Below are 21,013 nucleotides of genomic sequence, written 5' to 3' on the forward strand. Positions count from 1 at the left end.
GTCATTTCAATCTCTCGCTGGTACCCCACTGCATCCTCTCTCTCTTTTCCTCTCCCTCCCTTACTTTCTTCTTCTCTCTCTCTTTTCCTCTATCTATCTGCCCCTCTCTCTCTCTCTGTCTCTGAGTAAGTTAATATGTGTGGAGACTAGGGCTGAACGATTAATTGCATTTGCGTTTTAATCGCGATATGATAGAACGCGATTTTCTAACCGCAATGTTCGCGATTAAAAAACGTGGTCTAAAAAAAATATATATATATATATAATTTTTTTTCTTTTTTTTTTAAAGATGGTACATTTTGCACAGAGTGTTTAAAAAGTGCATGCCTAGTGTTTATACTTAAAATTACTTTTTTTAAATTACTTAAATGCACAGTGGCAAAGCCACTGATTTGTTGTTCTTGTTTCTGTAATGAGCAGTTAAATAAAAATCAAAAATGTGGGAAAGAATATTTTACACTAAATGTATCTAATATTGTGTTGTTCATATTTAAATCATTCATTACGTTTTGTTGGGGAAAAAAAGAGGAAAAAAAAAAATCGCATATTAAATCGCAATCGCAATATTTTGGTAAAAAAATCGCAATTAGATTATTTTCCCAAATCGTTCAGCCCTAGTGGAGACCTGAGGTCTTTTGAGAGCTGTTTTGTCCAGTGCTGACAGTAGACAGTGCTCTGACAGCTGGCCAAGGCTGCTCACTGTACCGCCATCTGAGCCACATTAAAGAGACTGTATGGACAGCATTCCGCTAACACACACACACACACACACACACACAACCACAGAACATACACACACACACACACACACACACACACACAATCACACACACAACCCCCCCCCAAACACACAGAAACACACACTTACTCTCTCTCTGTCTCTCTCCCTCAGACACACACACACACACACACACACACACACACACACACACACAGATACAAAAGACGTCTGGAGACCTGTGTGATTGATCAGGAGAGGGTGGTGAGTATAGATTAAGTGGGACAGACATGGTCTGGACGGTCAGGTCCAGAGAAGGCTCGGGCGCCAGGCTGACGTGAACTGTGCATGGCTGGCTGTTATACTTAGCTGGGAATATCCGCAGTCAGACACTGTCATTATTCAGTTAGGGCCATAACCGTAATAATGACACAGTCAATTGGAGCTCCTCTGCTGTAACACATTGGGTTCTGCCTGTTATCCTGGACTCCGCTCAAGATTCTAGTACTTCTGCATGAATTCCACCAGCTGTGTAAGTGTAGCCTTGCAGCAAACTAAGGCAGTATTATAGTTAGGTTCTAGCAGGTAAACTGGCTGGCTGTATACATACAAATGCATCAAATAAAAAAAAACATTAACTGGTGAATGAGCTGAAAAAATGAACTGGTTTTATTAAGTAACCATAGACGTGAATAGCAGTTAAAATGTAACTTTTTTTTCTTTGGTCAAAATGTTCATTAAATCCTTTCTGTGGTACTACTTTACTATCTTTACTTTACTAACTATTTCACCATTACTTTTAATAGTCACTTTAAATGACCGTTAAACCTTAAACCTGAACCTCACACCCTAGGGACTGAGAGAGTCCTGCTGGGGTTTACTGTCTGCCACTGGACATGCCTCAGCCAGAGCCTGTGATGGATGCTACCCAGCTGGTATGAACTTGCTGCCACGCTGATAGCCTGGCATGACCCTGGCACAGAGCTGGCAGGCCCAGGGCCCAAGGAAGGGGGAAAGTGGGAAACCATTTATCTCTGGCACGGTTTAGACACGTTTTCTCTTTAAACACTCCTTTTAAGACTGGAATTTTGAGTTAATGTGGTTGGACGGTATTTACTAAGTCAGCAGAAGAAGATGGGAGAGAGGGAAAACTCTATGGTACTAGGATTTCAATGGGAGACTGAGAGAAAGAAAGAAAGAAAGAAAGAAAGGAAGAAAAAGACAGGGAGAGAGAGAGGGGGGAAAGAAAAGAGGCTAGACTGTCACTGGCTGTCAAATAACACTGCCTACTCACCCATCAATCAAAGCATCATCTCCATGACAACCCTCTATTTTGCTTCCTCCATGTGTGTTTTATGGTAAAGAGAAGCTTAAAAAAAAGCCATCTTTCACGAGCAGGCCTGCACATTTAATGTCCCGACCATGAAGGGGAGCAGGGGAAGAAGCAATATATTTTAACAAACCAAATAATTACCCTTTAATGATATCTGTGCCCCTCGGAGTGGAACTGAATACCGGCTGGGGGAAATGTAAACCAACGCAAGACCCAAACCCCCTCTAGTGGTATGCCTGTATCTTCAAATAAACACAGTCCCACACTGATTACATCTCCTTCGTTTAGAAGACCCTGATTATATTTGATTAAGAAAGTGTGTGTGTCTTCAACACCACTTTCATCAATGATTAGTTATCCACAGATTTCATCCTCTGTGTGTGTGTGTGTGTGTGTGTGTGTGTGTGTGTGTGTGTGTGTGTGTGTGTGTGTGTGTGTGTGTGTGTGTAGTGAGACGTTTTGGGCTGACCTGATAACGGGCCAGTGAGAAAACGGTGAGGCATAAAACAGCTGTTCCCCGTGTGAGATGTTCTAATGGGACTATACCGATTCAAACAGCAAACCGGAGCATTTTAGCACAGGGTTTGTTTACAATCTAATTCCTTTCACAATCCATACAACAGCATGCTGTTTGCTAGGTCCAAACATGCAAACTTTGCACATTTCATACCCGTTAAGACCACTGTGTGGTTCATTTTTTTACGGTCTTACTTGATACGTCCATTCTTTCTCTTCATCTCTCACCCCAACACTAATGACCAAGGGAATAAACAACCAGTGCACTGGGAGGTAAGGTCATTGTTGTAAGGTAAGGTAAGGACACATTTTGTAATATTTGGCAAAATTCTCCACACATTCCAGCTGCTATCAATAGTTTATGCTCGGAGGAAAAATGTCTGTTCCTGTGACTGGCTTCAGGCTTTGTAATCAGGGAAAGAAAAACAAATGATGATATCCACCAGTCCAACTTCCAACCAATCTGGACAAGTAGGCTGCCTGCCTGTCAGTCACGGCACCTTGCAACAGCGGCATGAGTCTATGTCTTGGACACATGTGGACACATTCTTTCAGGGGCATATGTGTTTGGCTTTAGAGTCTCAGAACAGCCAACTAGCACCAAGATCAACAGAGCCACTTAGTTTCTGCTTTCTGTTCTTGATTGACACCCTGCTGTTGCTCAGAAGAGACAGTGGTCAAAAACAGCCTAACTTTCCTTTGACTCTTCAGTATCAACAGTGGGCCTTTCTACTGGCCAATGCTGGGCACCTAACATATGATCAAGTACAATAAAGATAAAGCACCACATTCAAATATCACACCAAACCTTTTTGGTTTTAGCCTTCTTCTCATAGGTTTCAGACAGGGGCTTCTTCTTTGGCTGGAGGGTCGCTTTGGAGAAGAGCTCCTCGAACTCTTTAGTGTCGATGATATCCGGCTCCTCCAGATCTCCCCACAGTGTGTTGTTACTGGAAAGAGACGAAAGGGCATTTCAGTTTGTTTGTGTGAAACTCTTTTATTTGTTAAACGTAAAATCAATTACATTCAGAGCCTTGTTCACAGTTGTGGTTTATCTAGAGGTGATGGGGTCCGCTGAGGATGTGCCAACGCATTCTGCGGGACGGGCCGTTCTTCACCAGAGATAAACAATCTTGTGTTGCAGTTTATTTAATGTTTACCCCAGCTGCTCTGCTGTTTATTTCCATTTTGGAGGCATGGGTTGCCATTTTTATGAGTGCGAACCTGCGACAAACACAAGAGAGTTTTCTTCCCGCTTTTTTTAAGGTGTTTTTTATTACAAGAGCTCTTTGAGTGTATCCCCCCCCCCCCCCCCCCCCCACCGCCGTCCACCACTTTCTGCACCAGAAAAAAAGCCACACCACTTTAAAAAACAAAAGCTTCGGTGAAGATGTTGACTTAGGTTTCTCTTGTGTTGCCAGGCAACGTGGGGGAAAACAAACAGGGCAGCGTCGAGTTCAAACGCAGGCTCTCCGCTACCTTGAGTTTCCACTCCTTTTGTCTTGTGGACGGAGGATTAAATAAAAAGGCCCTCTCCAGACAACGTGGCAGCATCATGCTATGATAAGTGACGCTGAGCCCCCTTAAGCTTCTGGCTAATGAAGGGAGAGTGGGCTACGTTTGACATAAATCAAACTGCACGCACTATAAGCCAGACAGCTGCTGTGAGACAGGTTCAACTGGAGCTGCTCGAGTGAGAGAGAGGATGGTGAGACAGGTCACGCACCTCAGCTTCACCAGACGCTGTCCAATAATCTTTTTCATTCTGAGCTTTAAGGGCTACTTAATGCAAGCGTCTGGCAAGACCCACATAAACTGTCAAGAAAAGGCACTGCAGCACGAAAACCTAGTCTATGATAGCTCTTTGGAATTCAAGAGTGTTTCGTCCAGTTATATTTTACTATAATTCACTATGGGCTGAGTTATGATGAACAGGCCAAAGCTTCTGCAGTATCTCACGGAAGTGAATTGGAAAGACACTGCCAGGAACATTTAACAGCATCTACACTACGTAGGCTACCACTGTCATTCCAGTTATTGTTCTGAATCACCACTTCAACAGATTTCTTCTTAAAACTTGGTACGTTGTACAACAGGAAATTAAGCAATGGAAGGGAAAGGCAGCCTCTTTGAAAGCAACATGGGGAAATAAGGGAGTAAAAGCAGTGAAGAGAGTCTATGGGAATCGACCGACTTGCCAGTGACTCCATCAGTGTCTAGTGAATCCTGTTCAAAAACGAATCCCATTCAAATGTCATTCAAATTTGCGGTTTCTGTGTAGCCTGCCAAAGGGGGGGATCAGTTGTGATCCATAAAGCAACACTGGCAGCGAGTAACCTAGCCTGCACGCTCTCATTTCACAGGGATGCACTGCCATGCTTCCATGCTTCAATGCAATGCTTGCAATACGGTCTTCGTGGAAATGCACAAAGGCTGAATTTGAAGCAAAGACAACCCACACCCCGAACTTCTTTTTGTAAACACACACACATGTAAACACATCTATCTTGTGTTACAAATACATCCCCAAATCTCTCCTATACGACTGATGGAAATTCATCACTTTTCCTAGTCTCAATCAGTTGTACAGTATACCACAGTCATATACCACAACTGATGATAACCGTTAATGCTAGTAATTATAAAATGCTAACAACACAAAAACAAAGGAACGGTCAAAGCCATATACAAATGGAATGAGTGTAACTCACAAATGCATGATCTGATTAAACTATGGTATTCACTTGGGCACTGGGCACACAATATGTATCGACCACAGAAGTGTTCTTAATTCAGTATTACTGCCATTGTCATCATAGCCAGCTGGTCAAATCATGTGGGGGACAAACAGGGCTCTGTTTTTGTTGGGATCATGCATCTCTCTATTACCATTATACTTTTATACGTAACTTCGTCTGCACCCTCAGTATGGTACGGCCCAGTTCATTGCACTCACAATTGTTCACAACCTGCTACACTTCACTTCAATTCACTCCTCCTACTGTCGTGAGTCGCGTGTTAACATAGTCCCCAGAGTGTTTATCGAGAGTTGGGGGGGGTGAGTAAACGCTTGAAGAACCGCTGTTTTACTGTAACATTTATGGCTCGACCGCCACGGTCGTTGCCTAACCTAACCTGAGCCCACCATTGCTGCACTGGGCCTGAACCAGGAACTAAAGAGTGTGAACCTGGACTTGAGTTCCTGGTCCTCATCCCCACTGGTAGGAATACAGGGCCATAAAGCCTGGAGAACCACAGTACTCAGCCCTTTCCAGATGCTTACACCACAGCCACTTTCAAAAGCAGGTCACACTCTATTTGGCTGAAACACACAGCACAGGTGTTAAGAGAGCGATGCTGCAGACAGACAGACACACACACACACACCACACGCACACACACACACACACCCCTCCGTGGCTTTACGAGAGAGCTTTTGAATGTGTACGCAAAGGCACTCAGAGGAGTGATTCAAGTTCAGTCAATTGTACAGTACTTTTTCTGTTGGATTTCTAACCAGGCACTTGTCTATGGCAATTTAGGTTATACTGTCAAAATGGAAGCAATAATTCAGATGAGAAAGGTGGCTCTTTATTATCTGAGAAAGGTGTCTTCATATTGTTAATTAGTAGTATGTCTATAAAATTATTATGTTCTGTTTTTCATCAGATTGTTGAAGACGTCTATGTTGTCAAATGCTAAAAAGGTTTTGAATAGAGAGAACTGTTCTCTCTGCTACTTACTTGCTGTCCTGAATCTGAATGCGGGTCCAGTATAGAGGCTTCATGGGGCAGGCAGGCTCCACCGTGGGCTTGCGTGGGGCTTTCTCCACGGGCTGACTGAACCCAAACCCACCTAGGGCGGGTGGAGGTGGTGGGGGGCCACAACCTGGCATGGGAGGCGGAGGAGGTGGACCACATCCAGGTGGAGGTGGGGGAGGCGGAGGCCCTACACCAGGCAGGGGGGGAGGCGGTGGAGGCCCAGAACCCATCCCTGGTAGAGGAGGTGGCGGAGGAGGAGGAGGTGGGGCAGCACTGCCAGGTAACGGGGGTGGAGGAGGGATAAAGAGCCCTCCTGATTGGCCAGGCAGGGGTGGTGGTGGAGGGGGAGGTGGAGGAGGAGGCGGGACCCCACCCTGTTCCGCCCTCCTGAGAGTGTCCGGGTTGAGTTTCCCGGGCGCGCTGAGGTTGGGGCTGGTGGCCAGGCGCGCGCCCTCGCCCTCGGGCGTCTTGATGAAGGTCTCGCGGTCGGTCTGCACGCAGACGTTGCGGGTGGTGCGGGGCGGCTGCTCGTCCTCGGTGGAGACGCAGGCGTCGCGCAGCTCCCCGCACCGGTGGCCCGGGCTGTAGGCTCGGTCGCGCTGCATCGTGGCGATGGCTGACTCCAGCCGCGACACAGTGACCGCATGCTCCCCGCGCACCTGGAAGATCTGGAGCTCGAAATCAGCCTGAGGGTGGACAGGGAAAGCCAGACAAGACGTTTTAACACTGTATTACATTACGAGAATACTTCACAGTGACCACAGAAGGATGTCCTGACTGAAAAAAAACAAGACTCTTTGAGGACAAAGAGTCTCCTCATGAAGTCTGGTTTTACGGGCATCAAGTCTGTTTTTTTCTCAAAGCAGAAACCTATGAAAATGGGCTAGTCAATCAGAAAACACGACCCTGAAGTAACAAAATAAAGTAGACTGTAGATTCAGAAAACAACTGGCTTTGGTAGTGATTTAAAAGCTTCATCCAATGGTAAAGGCCTTTTGCCTGACCTTTCCGATGTCTTCTCCAATTTAAACTGAGGACCTGGATGATAAGGGAATGAAGAGAGAGGATAGCCAATGGCTGCTGGTGTATGTTAAACTCCTCGCTGATGAGCGTGTAGACAGGAGGCAAAAAAAAATCTCCAAACGAGAAAGAAAAACCCTCTGGCACTCATTTCTTCTGAGACCTGTGTGAAACTATTTGAAAACCTGTCTCAAAAGCTGCACCCTTGGCAACTCTGGCCCATTTGGATAAACAATGGATTAGAGTGCTACTATCAACAGCGGAATCGAACAGAGGTCACGGAGGATACACCAAAACCATCAGGTTTTTCACCGAAGAAAAAGTAATGGGAGACTCTGAGGAGCGGAAAGGAGAAAGAAAGAAAGAAAGAAAGAAAGAAAGAAAGAGAAAGAATGAGAGAGAGAGAGTCCAATACTTTTCTAAGAGTCTTACAAATGAGATCTGTGGACGTGTCCAGCTTGTAAACGGTGATCTTATTTCATATGAAGACCTGGCAGTAGGTGCACGGGCCACATCTGGAAAACATCAGGGCATCACAGCTTCCTTGCGTTACCCTGACTGGACTTTTATCGCTGGTCTGAGCACCATGAGGACATGCTCTTCGCATCTCTATAAGTGGCTCTGTGGACCAGCCTCAGACCTCAGACCTCAAGTTTGTTAGGTAAGGCTGCTGGAGCACGCTAGATATGATAACTATATCATGTCAGCACAACTTCCAAAACCTACTAGGGTTTAGGTCACTGATAGCCAAGAGATAGATTAGCCTATTCATGGCGCAAAAGCTACTATCTAGTGTGACAGGATGCAGCAGAGTATGCAGGATGTGTTAAGTGAACATCACAGCCCCTCATAGCAGGAAGTACAAGTCCTTTTGAAGTAACTTATACCTTTACTGCACTATACGCATAAATCTGGGTGAAAGCTCTGTGTTTGAAAGTTATTTTCCTGCACATTATTTGATTGGTCCCTCACTGAAGCCAGGAAGCAAAGGACTGCGTAAAGGCACGGGAACCAAACACCTATGCATTATTCAACAAGCTCAACTTGCTGAAGAAGGGCAGGAACAAGGCTTCAGTTGAAAAACATCATATCCCCAAATATCTCTCTCAGGCTTTCTCTCTATATCACACACACACACACGCACACACACACACAAAAACGTCACATCTCATTTGTAGTCAGATATATTTTGATCCCTTTCCCCCACTCAGTCTCCCGCGCCTGCTGGGTGGAGATATGCGCTTTCCGAAACAATGAAATGTAATATCGCACTGGCCCAGGCAGGGAGAACTGGCTGAGGATGCTGGCGGCAAGACATGCCGAGCTTTAAGCATCTAAATGTTCTCTCGGGCTAAGGATGACAGTCAGTCCCTCTGCGCTCAAAGCCTTGGGGCGGAAATCAGGCCGAACTTTTGCATTAGTACTGGAAACAATAACCTCATAAAACACCCACGGTAGTCCCTCCAGCTAACGCTACTGCTAGCCCAGATATGAATAACTGCCCGTAAGTCTTTGGATGCGGTTTGCGGTTAATGACGAACATTGATGAAAACCACCTCGTCCAAGTTCCATTAGTTGACCTTTGCCAGCATCTGATTATAAACACCTCTGGTCATGGTTTATGTAAGAGTAGACCAGAGCGGAAAGACAGAGGACAGGCAGGGCAGCCTATCAACAGATATGGAGCAACAAGAATAAACTAAACTGTTGCAGTGTCATGGATGTAAATCTGCCAAGGCAGAAACTAACTTTCTCAAAGATTTAATTTACTCTCCTGACCTCTAGTGGTCAATCATGCTAACTGCATTCTACAGGACCCCTGCGAGAAGAGGCAGGCAGATAGATGTTAGAATAGGATCCAGCTGTGGCTTGGCAGTAGCTTTAGGAGGTGAGGCACTTACTTGCAGTTTCTCCACCTCCTCTTTGCATTCCCTCTTCAGCTGCAAGAGGGCCGCCTGATGCTCTGTAAAGGGAAAGATAGGAGAGAGTTAAGCAAGGGACACATACACACGCTTGCGCACGCACGCACACACACACACACTCTCTCTCTCTCTTTATCTATCTCTCTCCTACACACACACACACACACGCACACACACACACACACACACACACACACACACACACACACACACACACACACACACACACACACACACACACACACACACACACACACACACACACACACACACACACACACATGCACCACAGAATAATTAAATGTACAACCTAGCTCATTTGAGCAATTTTCCCCTGGCTGAGAGCATAGTCAAGCGATTGATGTGCACTGATAAACATACTTCCCCTCTCTCTGTGGTCACAAACCTGGATAAAATGTTTAACATGACTGCTCTAACGCTGAGCCCAGACAGTTAAGTCTGTACATATATATGTATTTATTTACCTTCACCTTAAATCGCCTACAAATGATGTGATTATCTTTATATTCGTCTCATTTTTCATGTTTATCCAAACCCATGGTGACGACCTAACCTCAGGCCAGTTACAGATAGTGGGGAAAAATGAGTTAAGAGGAGTCATATGACCAGCAATACAAATCGTATCACGGAACACGCTCACACATCAGATCCCATGTTAAAATCGCTAATCTTTTAATGCCTTTAATAAGTCCTTAATGTGGGTATCGCAGTCCATGCTGTTTTATGCAGGACCAGACTAGGACCAGACCAGGACCAGACCAGGACTAGATCAGGACCAGATCAGGGCCAGACCAGGACCAGGCCAGGACTAGATCAGGACTAGATCAGGGCTGGATAGGTGCTGAATCAGGGCCAGAGCAGTGGATGTGTTTGCAGCTTCCTGAGATGGTGTGACCCACATTATATGTTTCACAAATTAAAGGCACAGTCCATGATTCTAATTCCATACACTTTTTCCTCAAATTCTATGAACTGCGCCTCGCAGTCCTCTACCTGTCGGTTTAAGGATTGCGTGCCTCAGGACCGAATCGTGGACTGCACCTTTAAGTGTTTGACTTCTTACAAACCCATTAATGTTCCTTTAACTGTGTGCTTTTGCTTTTTACTGTTACTAAATGACTGTGCATGTTCCAAAACAATATCAGCCAATCAAGAATAGATCCGTGGTGTATATGTGACCAATCTTCATTTGCTGCAGTTCATTATTAGGATTAGGGATGTTCTGAATTCCCTGATAATTCCCTGAAGTGATGTATAAGAGATCAAAACATAAATGTACTCAAACAACATGTACAAAACATGAATCCTGAGTCCAAGGATCCTATTTTTCAAATGTTCAGGCATGCACATATTTAGTATCACAAGCCAAAACACTACCGTCACTGTCAGCTGCAACAAAGTCACCACGCTAGTTTTATCCTTTCCAGTATCTCACATGTCTGTATTGTTTACAAGCCATAAGAGATCATATCTTAACAACACCGGTCAAGATCTGTTTATCTACAGAGTGAAGTTCAAAACATGAATCTGTTATGATATGGGTCACCATGCTGACTACCACTGATATTTCCAGCGCTCTATCACTAAGCCTGGGTGGAGACAAGAATGTTGTTCTGTCACTGACACACCCACAGAGACGCGGAAGCTAAAAAACATTAGAGGAGTAACACACCTCGCCCTCTCTCAGTGGGCACAGTCAAATTCCAACGCATCTGTTCTAAAAATACACCCACGGTCAGGACAGGGCTTGTGTTCACTCCTGGGAAGGCGCACAGGTGGTTGTCGTCAAGTCTTATCTATTTGCTTATCAAACCCTGGGACCTTTGGTCGACTCCTCAAAGCTCTGTGCTTTTTGGCTGGACTGTCTGTCTCTTTCCAACTGGCTTTACTAGTGACGCTGGTTTTCAGTTGCCATGACGGTCTTCACAGACAATGTGTTAGGGCATTATTAACAGAGCAAAAGTTAGTTAACTTGTGTCCTTCGACACAGGTCAGCTTTGTGGCTTAAAGCTGTGAAGAAACCCTGGACTAATAATTAATAGATGATGTGTCAGAATTCTTATTAAGCTTGCGAAAAGGAATAAAGTAACTGTAGGAGTTTGCTTGTGATTATTTTAATCTGGAGCAACAGCTGGAGATGAGTATGGCTGCGTGCCCATCGCAGTACTCAGAAACAGAAACCCCTCATCTAGGGAGTTATTATTTTAGGGAATTATTAATTTAGGGAATTATTAGGGTAAACACTAAGTGGATTTCAGCATGAATCCTGGATAATTAAGGGGTTGACTTTATGAATTTAACTTCAGATGTTTCATAAGTCTGCACAACTCAAGATCAACTGTACCGTGGCCTTTTCTACCATGAAACTGTCAGTAATGCTATCTGTGCATTCCTGGTCTAAACAGATTTAAAAGATGCCTCACATTGGTTTACCAGAGAGAGAGAGAGAGACACACACACACACACACATACACACACACACACAAAAAGCTCCAGACTACATTGCTCCACTTGCTTTTGTGGCACTTGGCAATTAGATTAAGCAGCAAGATCAAGGGCTGTGGCAAAGACGACACAAAACTGAATGGGTGGTACGGAACACAATGGGTTACTGTTGGCATTTACATCCACTGAGGTGGAGGAATCTTAAAAACCAGACTCTTACCTGCTTCAGTGTATCGAAGGCCCACCTTCTCCTCCTCATCCTTGGGCTTCGGTGGAGGCCAGACCGCCTGGAGCCGCCCGGGGGTCCGGTCCTCGCTGTCGGTGGGCGAGGCTACCTCTGCCTGGAGGAGTGAAATGAAAAAAATTTGCGTCGTTAAATATTCTCAAGTTCAGAAGGGAGAAGGGATGAAAAGATGCGAAGTTCCTCAATGCGCATTCCAAGGTGCCCGAAGTAAATTAGGGGATAAAGGATGCCTTGTCCCAAATTAGACCATTTGATGCAACACTTTTATCAGCAGAAGCAGACAATCTTGACTCAAGTGGTTTAAAATTAAAATATACAAAGACACAAGTGTTCTCTGTGTGTGCATGTGGATAGGATATAGACAAATATTTCTAAGATTAAAACTATATATTACATATAAAATTGTATATATATTGTATAAAATACAGCTCTATGGCAAAAGGACATAAAAGGTATATAGCTCATCCTATTAAAATGACACATGTCCAGAAGTAATACATACTTTAGGCTCTGCTAAACCCTTGTTATCGCTTCCTGGGGATTTGGCGGACGTTCTCTCAAAGATGGACTTGAGCAGCTCCTTCTCGCTCCTTCTTTTCCTCTTGATGGCCTCTACGTCCACTGAGGCTTCCTCTCCATCTTTCTTAGCAGCCTTGGGGCTGAAGAAGGACCTGAAGGCTCCAAGGCTGAAAGCCGTCTCTGAAGTTTTGGCACCGCCGCTGGCTCCGGAACTACTTGCGGCGCCCGCCGCTTCCTTCTCCCCCGCCGCGCCTTCCTCGGGTCCCCCCTCTGCGTCCGGGTCTTGTGGCTGGGCGTCGCTGCCACCCTCGTGGTCCCCACCTTCTGGGGCCCCCTCTAGACTGAGGAGTTGGCTGAGCTGCTCCTTCAGCTGCCCCGTGCTCTCTTGTGTGTCTTTGGGGTCTGACCTCCTCCTGGTGACGGCTGCGGATGCCGCTGCAGTGGTGTGGGAGGCGAGTTGTTCGGGGAAGAGCTTGGTCTTGTTAACGTGCTGCTTGAGGCTGAGCAGGGCCCGGTCGCCGTCGCGTTGCCTGATCTCGGCGAGCGTCTCACGCTCGTCTCCCACTGCTCCCTTCTTGAGCACGCGCAGGCCACTGAAGAGCGCCGGCAGCTGGAAGGGCTTGTCCCCGGATGAGAACGGACAGAGCGACGCCGAGCGCGAGGCAGGGGTGGAGGAAGACGAGGAAGAGGGGGAGGTGGCGGGTTGGTCGTTAAGGGGGCTGTCCTGCTGTTGTCGCCTTTCGCTGGCAGGAGAGGTGGCACTTGGCACGTTGTCAGATCCTGACAGGCCCCCTGCCTCTGCGCCGGGCGTCGCAGGCGCTTCTGAAAGGCCCTTTGTGTCGCCGGTGCTGGTACTGTCTGACTGGCCAACAGCCGAGTCAGGCGGCCCTGGGGTCGAGTTGGTGCCGGGGAGGTCCTGCTCTCTGCCATCCCTCCCCTCTGACTCCTTCTCACTGGCCTCAAAGACTTGATTTCCAGCCGTCCCAGAAGAAGTCGCATCACTGCCTGCCGGTACAGCTGAAGAAGCCTTGTGTCTGTTGTACAAGGAGACCTTGGCTGAAGTGGCTGAGAGAATTAGCTGAGGGTCCCCTTCAGAGGCTTCTGGTTGCTCTGGCTCTCTCCTCTCGTTAGCCTCAGAGAGTTTGCTGGCGTCCTGTCGTCGTCGCCGGGCTCTGGCTGCTGACACTTCGGAGCCCATGTCTTCCGCACTTACATCCTCAGTCTCCTCTGCGCGCTGCAGGACGTCCTCTGTCCTCTCGAGACTGCGGCGGTGGCTCGAGCGCGAGAGGGGAAAGAGCTCCCGAGCAGCAGATTCTGCTGTGCCCTTGGACCTCACCCTATTCAGAACAGAGCTGTCTTTGAGCGACCTCTCCACAAGGCTCTCGGCTGCTCTGCGCACGGGACGCTCCGAGTTTGAGTTTGACTCAATCACATCATCGCACCGGCTGTCAGTCTCCTGCTCTTGATCTGATTTATCATTTACAACATCTGCGGTCACTGATGGGGGGAGGCGGGGCTCCTGGACACCAGAGAGCTCTGTTGATTGGCTGAGAGGGCCACTCGTGACCTCGTCCTCCGGTTCGTTGTCGCTGTAGACCTCCACCATGGTCACCTGAACCAACTCGTGGTCGGCAAGTTCCCCGGAAGGTGTCGACGGAGCCCTCTCTGGAGGCTTGATGGGAATGGGCTCCTCCGAAGTCTCTTTCCAGCAGGACTCGGTTTCCCATGTTTCAACAGGTTTCTGTGTCTCAGCGGGATTTAATAACAGCCCATTGACACAAGGCAAGCTGTGAACGCCTCCTGACTCTTTCAGCCTGTCATGATTGCTATCGAACACACTGAAGCTGAGAGGCCTAACGTGGGACTCATCCTCCGATAAAGGTCTGAAGGATGTCAACACCGCCGTCTCCTCCTCCTCCTCCGTCTTCTCCCGGACGAAAATGGTGGAGAACTTGTTGAGCAGGGAGCTGGGAGGATGTTTACCCGGGACATCCGGGTTGCTGTTGCCGTTGTTGTTTACACTCTCCATGTTTTCATAAACTCGTTCCCCCCGAGCTTAAATAATTTACTGTAATCCAGTTTGTGTAATAAATCCAGTTCAGTAATGGCACCACTGTTGTGTGTGTGTGTGTGTGTGTTTGTAACTGAGCAGACTTACAAGATGGCCCGCATCTCTCCAAGTCCTCTCTCTCTCTCCAAGTCCTCTCTCTCTCTCTCTCTGACTCCTCTTTCTCTCTCTCTCTCTCCAACTCCTCTCTCTCTCTCCAACTCCTCTTTCTCTCTGACTCCTCTCTCTCCCTCCAATTCCTCTCTCTCTCTCCAACTCCTCTCTCTCTCCGACTCCTCTCTCTCCCTCCAACTCCTCTCTCTCTCTCTCTCTCTCTCTCCAACTCCTCTCTCTCTCCGACTCCTCTCTTTCCCTTTAACTCCTCTCTCTCTCCCTTCAACTCCTCTCTCTCTCTCTCTCTCCAACTCCTCTCTCTCTTTCTCACCTGTGTCTGTGTGTTCCAGTTTCCTGGGCTGCAGGAAACAAACGCCTTTTGTGAGGAACAAAGCACCCCCTGCTACCACCACCCCCCCTTCACCTTCCCAACCTCTTCTCCTGCTCCCCTTACCCTCTGCTGGAGGGCTGCAATTATACTCCCACAATGGGCCACACTATCCCATAATCCTCTGGGAAACGCATTGGTTTAGTCCGGCTGAAGTTTTCACAAACTCCAAACTTCAATTCCTGTCCGCTTCAGTTTAGAATGTTTTTAGTTCCAGGAATAGGCAGTAATTCCTAAATCCATATGGCGTAAAGCGAGCGAGAATGTGAAAGCACTATTCAACTTTGAGTTCCACTGACAGATGGCAGACTAAAAACATTCTCTCTGGAAAACCCAAGAGTCTTTCCTCTCACTTTAAGTCCTGGAAAGAGTTTGTCAAAAACGGCTCTGAGAAAGTTAAACTCAGTGGACCTCCAGAGAGAGAAGGCAGCATGCTCTGTAATTTTCCTAAAAGACGAGCCACACACACACACACACACACTCACACACGCACAGACACACTTTCACACACTCACCACGCATGCACGGTCTAAAGTGAAAGGCAGCTCAGTCAGTCACTTCCTGCAGAGACGTTTTTTCCACCACACTCACACACTCTTCGTGGCAGACAGACGCACACTGTCTGCGTGCGCGGGTGTGTGTGTATGTGAAAGTTTACAAGTCCAGCCACGCCAGCACTGCACCAGGGAAACTCCTCGCAATGCCTCCGGAGCCTGACCAGGAATGCAGGCCGCTGGCTCTCCGTCACTCCGCGACACGCCCTCTATTATCAGTCCTGGAACAGGTATCCAGTTACTCTCTGCCTCAGTTCCTCCTTCCGTCAGGGGCAGCGACGACTCTCACTCGTTCATGTTCCTTTTCTTCTGTTCATTTCCACTCCTTCAACAGGTATCAATGTATCGTTCCTCCCTTCACTCTAATGTCAGGGACAGGTAGAACTCTCCTCTTCAGGTAAAACAGGTAGAAATTTGACTCTTTTTCTTCTTCACCCCACGCTTTCATTTTCCTCTTCCTCCCTTCATGACCACTCTTTTAACACGTGTTCCGTTACCGTCACTCACTTCCTCTCCTTGCACATGTAGAACTCTCACTCTCCTTATTTTTCTTCTTTCTTCCTTCCTTCCCCTTACTCACTTCATCCCCTTCCTTCATGCAAACTCCAGCGGTGAAGAGAACAAGCAAGGCACAGTCGGCGTAAGAGCTTGTGGCTTATCCACTGTTGGGGGGTCAGGTGGACTGGGAGGTCCATGCACTGCTCCATGCTCAGCTCAGCTGTTACAGCACCAAAGTAATCTGCTGTGATTAACTCTCCAAGACCACGCCCCCCCCCCCACCACCACCTCCCCCACCCCACCTCTCTCTCCCAGAGTGTTACCATGGCAATCTCCAACAGTCAGCAAGTCTTTTCTCAAGAGAATTCCGCGAAGACTATAAATGAAAAGGCAGAAACAACGATGGAAAGGCTATTTGTCCTATGGAGCACCTCAGAGACTTATTAAATGTATTATGTATGCGCCACTAAATCAATATTGAATCTTCCCCAGTAGCATGAACTCAAACATGCTTTAAGTACTTCCAGCACATAGTAAGTAGAGACCGTAAAGGCTAAGGGCCTTCTCTGTTTCTTGTTATACGTGTCACAGGAGACTCTATTAATGTCAATTATATTATTGATGGCCCTCTTTAGTTGTTTGCCACAGAGCTCTTGCTATACATTAAAGCAGCAGTACGAGTAAGAGTTTGGTCTAACTACTGAAAAAGCTTAGAAATATAAACGTGTTTACAACAGCACAGTAGGCACTGATAAAGGGCTTGCTAGCATGCTAATTCATGTTTTTTGGCAGCATAGCCTAGGGTGACCATATTTGAGTTTGTGAAAAAGAGGACACTTCGTCGCGGGGGAGGGGGCGTAGTAGTGTATAGCATACAGATGACCCCGCCCCCTCCCCCCGTGACAAAGTTTTGCCATCTTTTTTCACATGCAGATGACCCCGCGACACTCTTTTTCACATGCAGATGTCATGTGCTGTTGTAAACAATGCAACTAGTGGAAGCGGCAAGTGTTGCCAGGTTGGAAATGGCGAAGTGTCGCACCAATTACTCAAAATGATCGTCTTAGGAGGATCCGGACCACAGAAATGTATAGTGCATAACCTAGGTGGCTAGTTGGCACGACAGGCGTGTTTATCAGAATGTGCCCTGTTCAAGTCACAGGCATGTTTTGACTTCACCTCACTCTTCCTGTTTTCCAGGAAATCAGATACACTGGATTTTCAGGAGCAGACAAACACTATTATACTGTACCTATAATATGCTGCAAATCCTGATGCTGACATAAACTAACTGCTATACGAAAAAAGACAGGTCACTGCAAACTGATTTGTGATCTGTAATGTACATGACCTGAGATGTCCGAAAACGTGAAATTAAGACTATTTGTTCACTCTCTGGTGGAATGTGAAGCCCTATTAAGGCCATCTCTGGTCTTACTAGTCAAAGTTCACCGGCAGCACATTCCATTCACTATTGCCTAAGACTGTGATTGTGATTGTGAGTGATTTTCAAGTCACTGTGGACTGTTAAGTGTATGTGTGTGTCTTTTTTGTGTATACAGACATATTTATAAGTGTAGATATATATTTATTTATGTCTATATGTGAATGTATGCAGGTGTGTGTGTGTGTGAGTTGAGTATACAATAGCCATAGATCTCTGTATGGACATTCCTGGAAAGAATAAGCCTCTGCGTACAGTCCTATAATACATAGGACATAGTATAGTATAATATAGTATATGCCCAAACAACCCTCTCTACTTCTATACAGTTCTTAGAAACCCATATCAAATATCTTTGAAAAAAAATACGGTGCGAAATAAGACCAGAAATGTTATTTAACTTGTAAAATAATACTGAATTCAGCAGGATAACTAATGACATGAAGTGATATGCCTCACTGACCACACGAGGTCTTTGATTTAATGTCAGTCTTCTTGAACAAGAGTGGCAGGCTACTTAAACCATTTCTACTGAATGCAACAAACCATACATGTCACGACAAACAGCGTTTACACTCAAAGTGCTTTTTCCCCAGTAATCTGAGAATCTACAGATTAAAGACAATCCTTTGATTGACAGGAGGGCTAAAAGTCTGTTATGCAACAGTAATGGCATGCAATATACTATGCGCCGGGTCACGATTAGAAACCTCCATCTGAGGCTAAGACCGGAGGGAGACTAGAAACTGTTAAAGCCTGTTTCATACTCCATGGAGATTTGTTTAAGTAGCCTGAAATTGGAATTCAGTTGAAAAAGAGACGTTGTCTTGGTTGCTTTCCCCAAGCAAACACGCATTCAACCAACATACATTCACAACATTCATATTCATTCAACATTATATGTACTCATACATATACAGTAACACATCTGTGGCAAACAACTGTTAACATGTGTGTCCTTGAGATGGGGATTACATTTTGTAGGCGTCTAGCTGTTTGTCCTTTTAAAGTAAGGAAACACCAAGCCTCACACTACTATGACTCATAAGACCAAGGTCCCGCCTTTTCACGATGATACGTGTGAAACTAATGACACAAAAGTAATAAAATGCTTAATTAACACCTCAATGACAAAGCGAGGTGCTGCACCAGTTATGTAAGGCCTCATAAAAACAACAATACCTAACCTACATACCCAGGATACCAAGACTTATGTTTAAAGGGCATATGCGTTTAGCTCGACCTGTGGGCCACAGCATGCTTGGGTGACTGAGGATGGTGATGTGGGTGCGGTTACAGTCTGTTCTCTGGAGCATGACCAAACAGAGCCACTCCCAGGTACAGAGTGTGTTGTGGGAATCTGTCCTATGAGGTGTAAGGGCATGGCAGTAGCAGACATTTTGGAGAGATTTTAACATGCAAATGAAACAGGCATTCCTGTCTAAAAATAATACATACAAAAAGAAAAACATTTTTATTAAATCGCCTCTGTTTAAATATACACCAGTGCAGGTCAGTGATAAACGCATTAACTCAAAGTTCTGCATTGCAGCTGATAAGGTCCAGAGAGAAACACAGATGCAGAGAAGGAAGCTTTAGGTGTGGAGTTGAGCTGTAGGTGGACTAAACCTTGTCTGTGTGTGTGTGTGTGTACTCTTTCACTGTATGCCTGTAGCTGCTCATCCTAAGCTGAGAGGACTGCTGGCAAGCCCCAAAGACTCCAAAGACCCATTTAGCTAAGCAACTAAAAACAACCACACAGAGAGAAATGAGAAACTCAGTCTTGTAGAGGATTAGTCTTGCGCAATAGACATGAGGTGTTGTGTGTATGAGATATCTGTGAAGTCTGCATACCACTGAGGATAGGTTCAGGCCCCTGGCTCTGTAAAGTGCTTTGAGACAATGTTATTGTTTTGGCGCTACATTTTTAACATCGTTTACAGCAGCTTTACACTCTTTGTGAATGTAAGGAGTACCATATCTGTGGCATTTGACATTTGCTGATGGCTGTCAGAGACTAGGTGATTGTGTGGATGGAAAAAGCAGCCAGAGAGGAATGGCAGTAGTTTGTCAACAGATAATCATCAGCATGCAAAAACAACAACACCCTTCCACCTGCTGGCAAAACAAACAGAAAGCACTGTAGGGATGACACAGAGCTATACAAGTCAGATACTGTATGTCCTATGGCCTATGACTGTAATATAGACAATCGTCAGATATTTCCAAATCTTGTTTGATTAAAATGTCCACCCATCTTCTTATACAGCTGTGTACGTGTGTAGAGGGTACAGATGCTCTAAACTGTGCACAGTAATTGCCTTTAATAACGTTAATTCCTCTCTCTCAAGTGAAATCTGACCAGGGTTTTTAACAGCATCTCCTCTCAGTTGTGCTGACAAACAGCAGAGCTGAGTAACTGTAAACACTAAGCTGCTTCCTAAAAACACTCTGGAAATGGTGAACATCAACAGCCCCCCTCCAGACTACTAAATAAACACAGATGCTCGCACAACCGCAAACCACACCCTACAATATTACCTAAGCAGGGTTAATAGAGGCATGACTGTACCGTGTCAAGAATGAGTGGATTACTGAGCGGTATATCACTGCGCTATAAAGATCTTTGGGAAACCGCTACATTTAAAATGTCAGTGCAACCTTCGGTCTATAATTACAATGTACCAAAATGTCTTACATCACTGCAATAATATCATAGCAAACCAAATGAAGCACTCATGTCAGTAGCTACTACGTAAGCCTCCTGTTTTGCCAGAAATTGGGGTTTATACGCTTTGCCACAGAAGGCTTAAACACAGCAGCAGACCTTGAGCCACTCTTAACAGTAGGAGTCTGTTTAATACACCTCCACACGTTCAAGGGGTTGTTATAACATGGCATAAAGGAGTATTGTTATCGCATTTTTGTTTGTGTGTGTGTGTGTGTGTGCGTGACAAAAAGAACATTTTTTTTTTTTTAATTCTTGTTTCCACAGTCAGGACAGTATGTGAACTAGAAAGTAGTGTTCATTGTTTGTGTGTGTGTGTATGACCGAAAAAACATATGAATGTTTGGAACAAGTAGTGTTCATTGTTTGGGTCCAGCTCACCATGTCATCCAGTCTTGGGTTGTACGGTGTGTCACCCATGATGTCATCCTCTGGGGGTGTGATGCGTAAGAACTCCAGGTGGTCTGGCCTGGTGGCTCGACAGAAAGGTTCATGGGAAATGGAGTCATCGCCGTCGAGCATCCAAATGTCATCTTGCCTTAGTAGGGCTTCCTCTGTAGAAATATGCACACATCAACATACACATACATACACACCCACACCCATACACACACACACACACAAAAAAAGAAAAGAGCAAATATTACACATAGGAAATATTCAATCATAACAATTCCTAGAAACCAGGTACCAGAGCACACTGAAACTCTATCTGCTGAGGAGGGATGGAGGGATAGAGGG

At 45.9% G+C, this 21,013-nt stretch overlaps 1 protein-coding gene across 1 annotated transcript in view; it reads right to left on the reverse strand.

Annotated features, from left to right (window-relative positions):
• The window catches only part of LOC105908184 (formin-like), a 78,248-nt gene that overhangs the window by 38,991 nt on the left and 18,244 nt on the right, over positions 1-21,013 (reverse strand). The window contains exons 3-7 of the mRNA XM_042709836.1: positions 20,654-20,826; positions 11,957-12,077; positions 9,250-9,311; positions 6,311-7,014; positions 3,376-3,517 (exon numbers count right to left, since the gene is read on the reverse strand). Coding sequence (XP_042565770.1) covers positions 3,376-3,517; positions 6,311-7,014; positions 9,250-9,311; positions 11,957-12,077; positions 20,654-20,826 — 1,202 coding nt within the window. The remainder of the gene's footprint in view (positions 1-3,375; positions 3,518-6,310; positions 7,015-9,249; positions 9,312-11,956; positions 12,078-20,653; positions 20,827-21,013) is intronic.

This window comes from Clupea harengus, chromosome 14 (genome assembly GCF_900700415.2).
Source record: "Clupea harengus chromosome 14, Ch_v2.0.2, whole genome shotgun sequence".
In the NCBI taxonomy this organism is placed as follows: Eukaryota; Metazoa; Chordata; class Actinopteri; order Clupeiformes; family Clupeidae; genus Clupea; species Clupea harengus.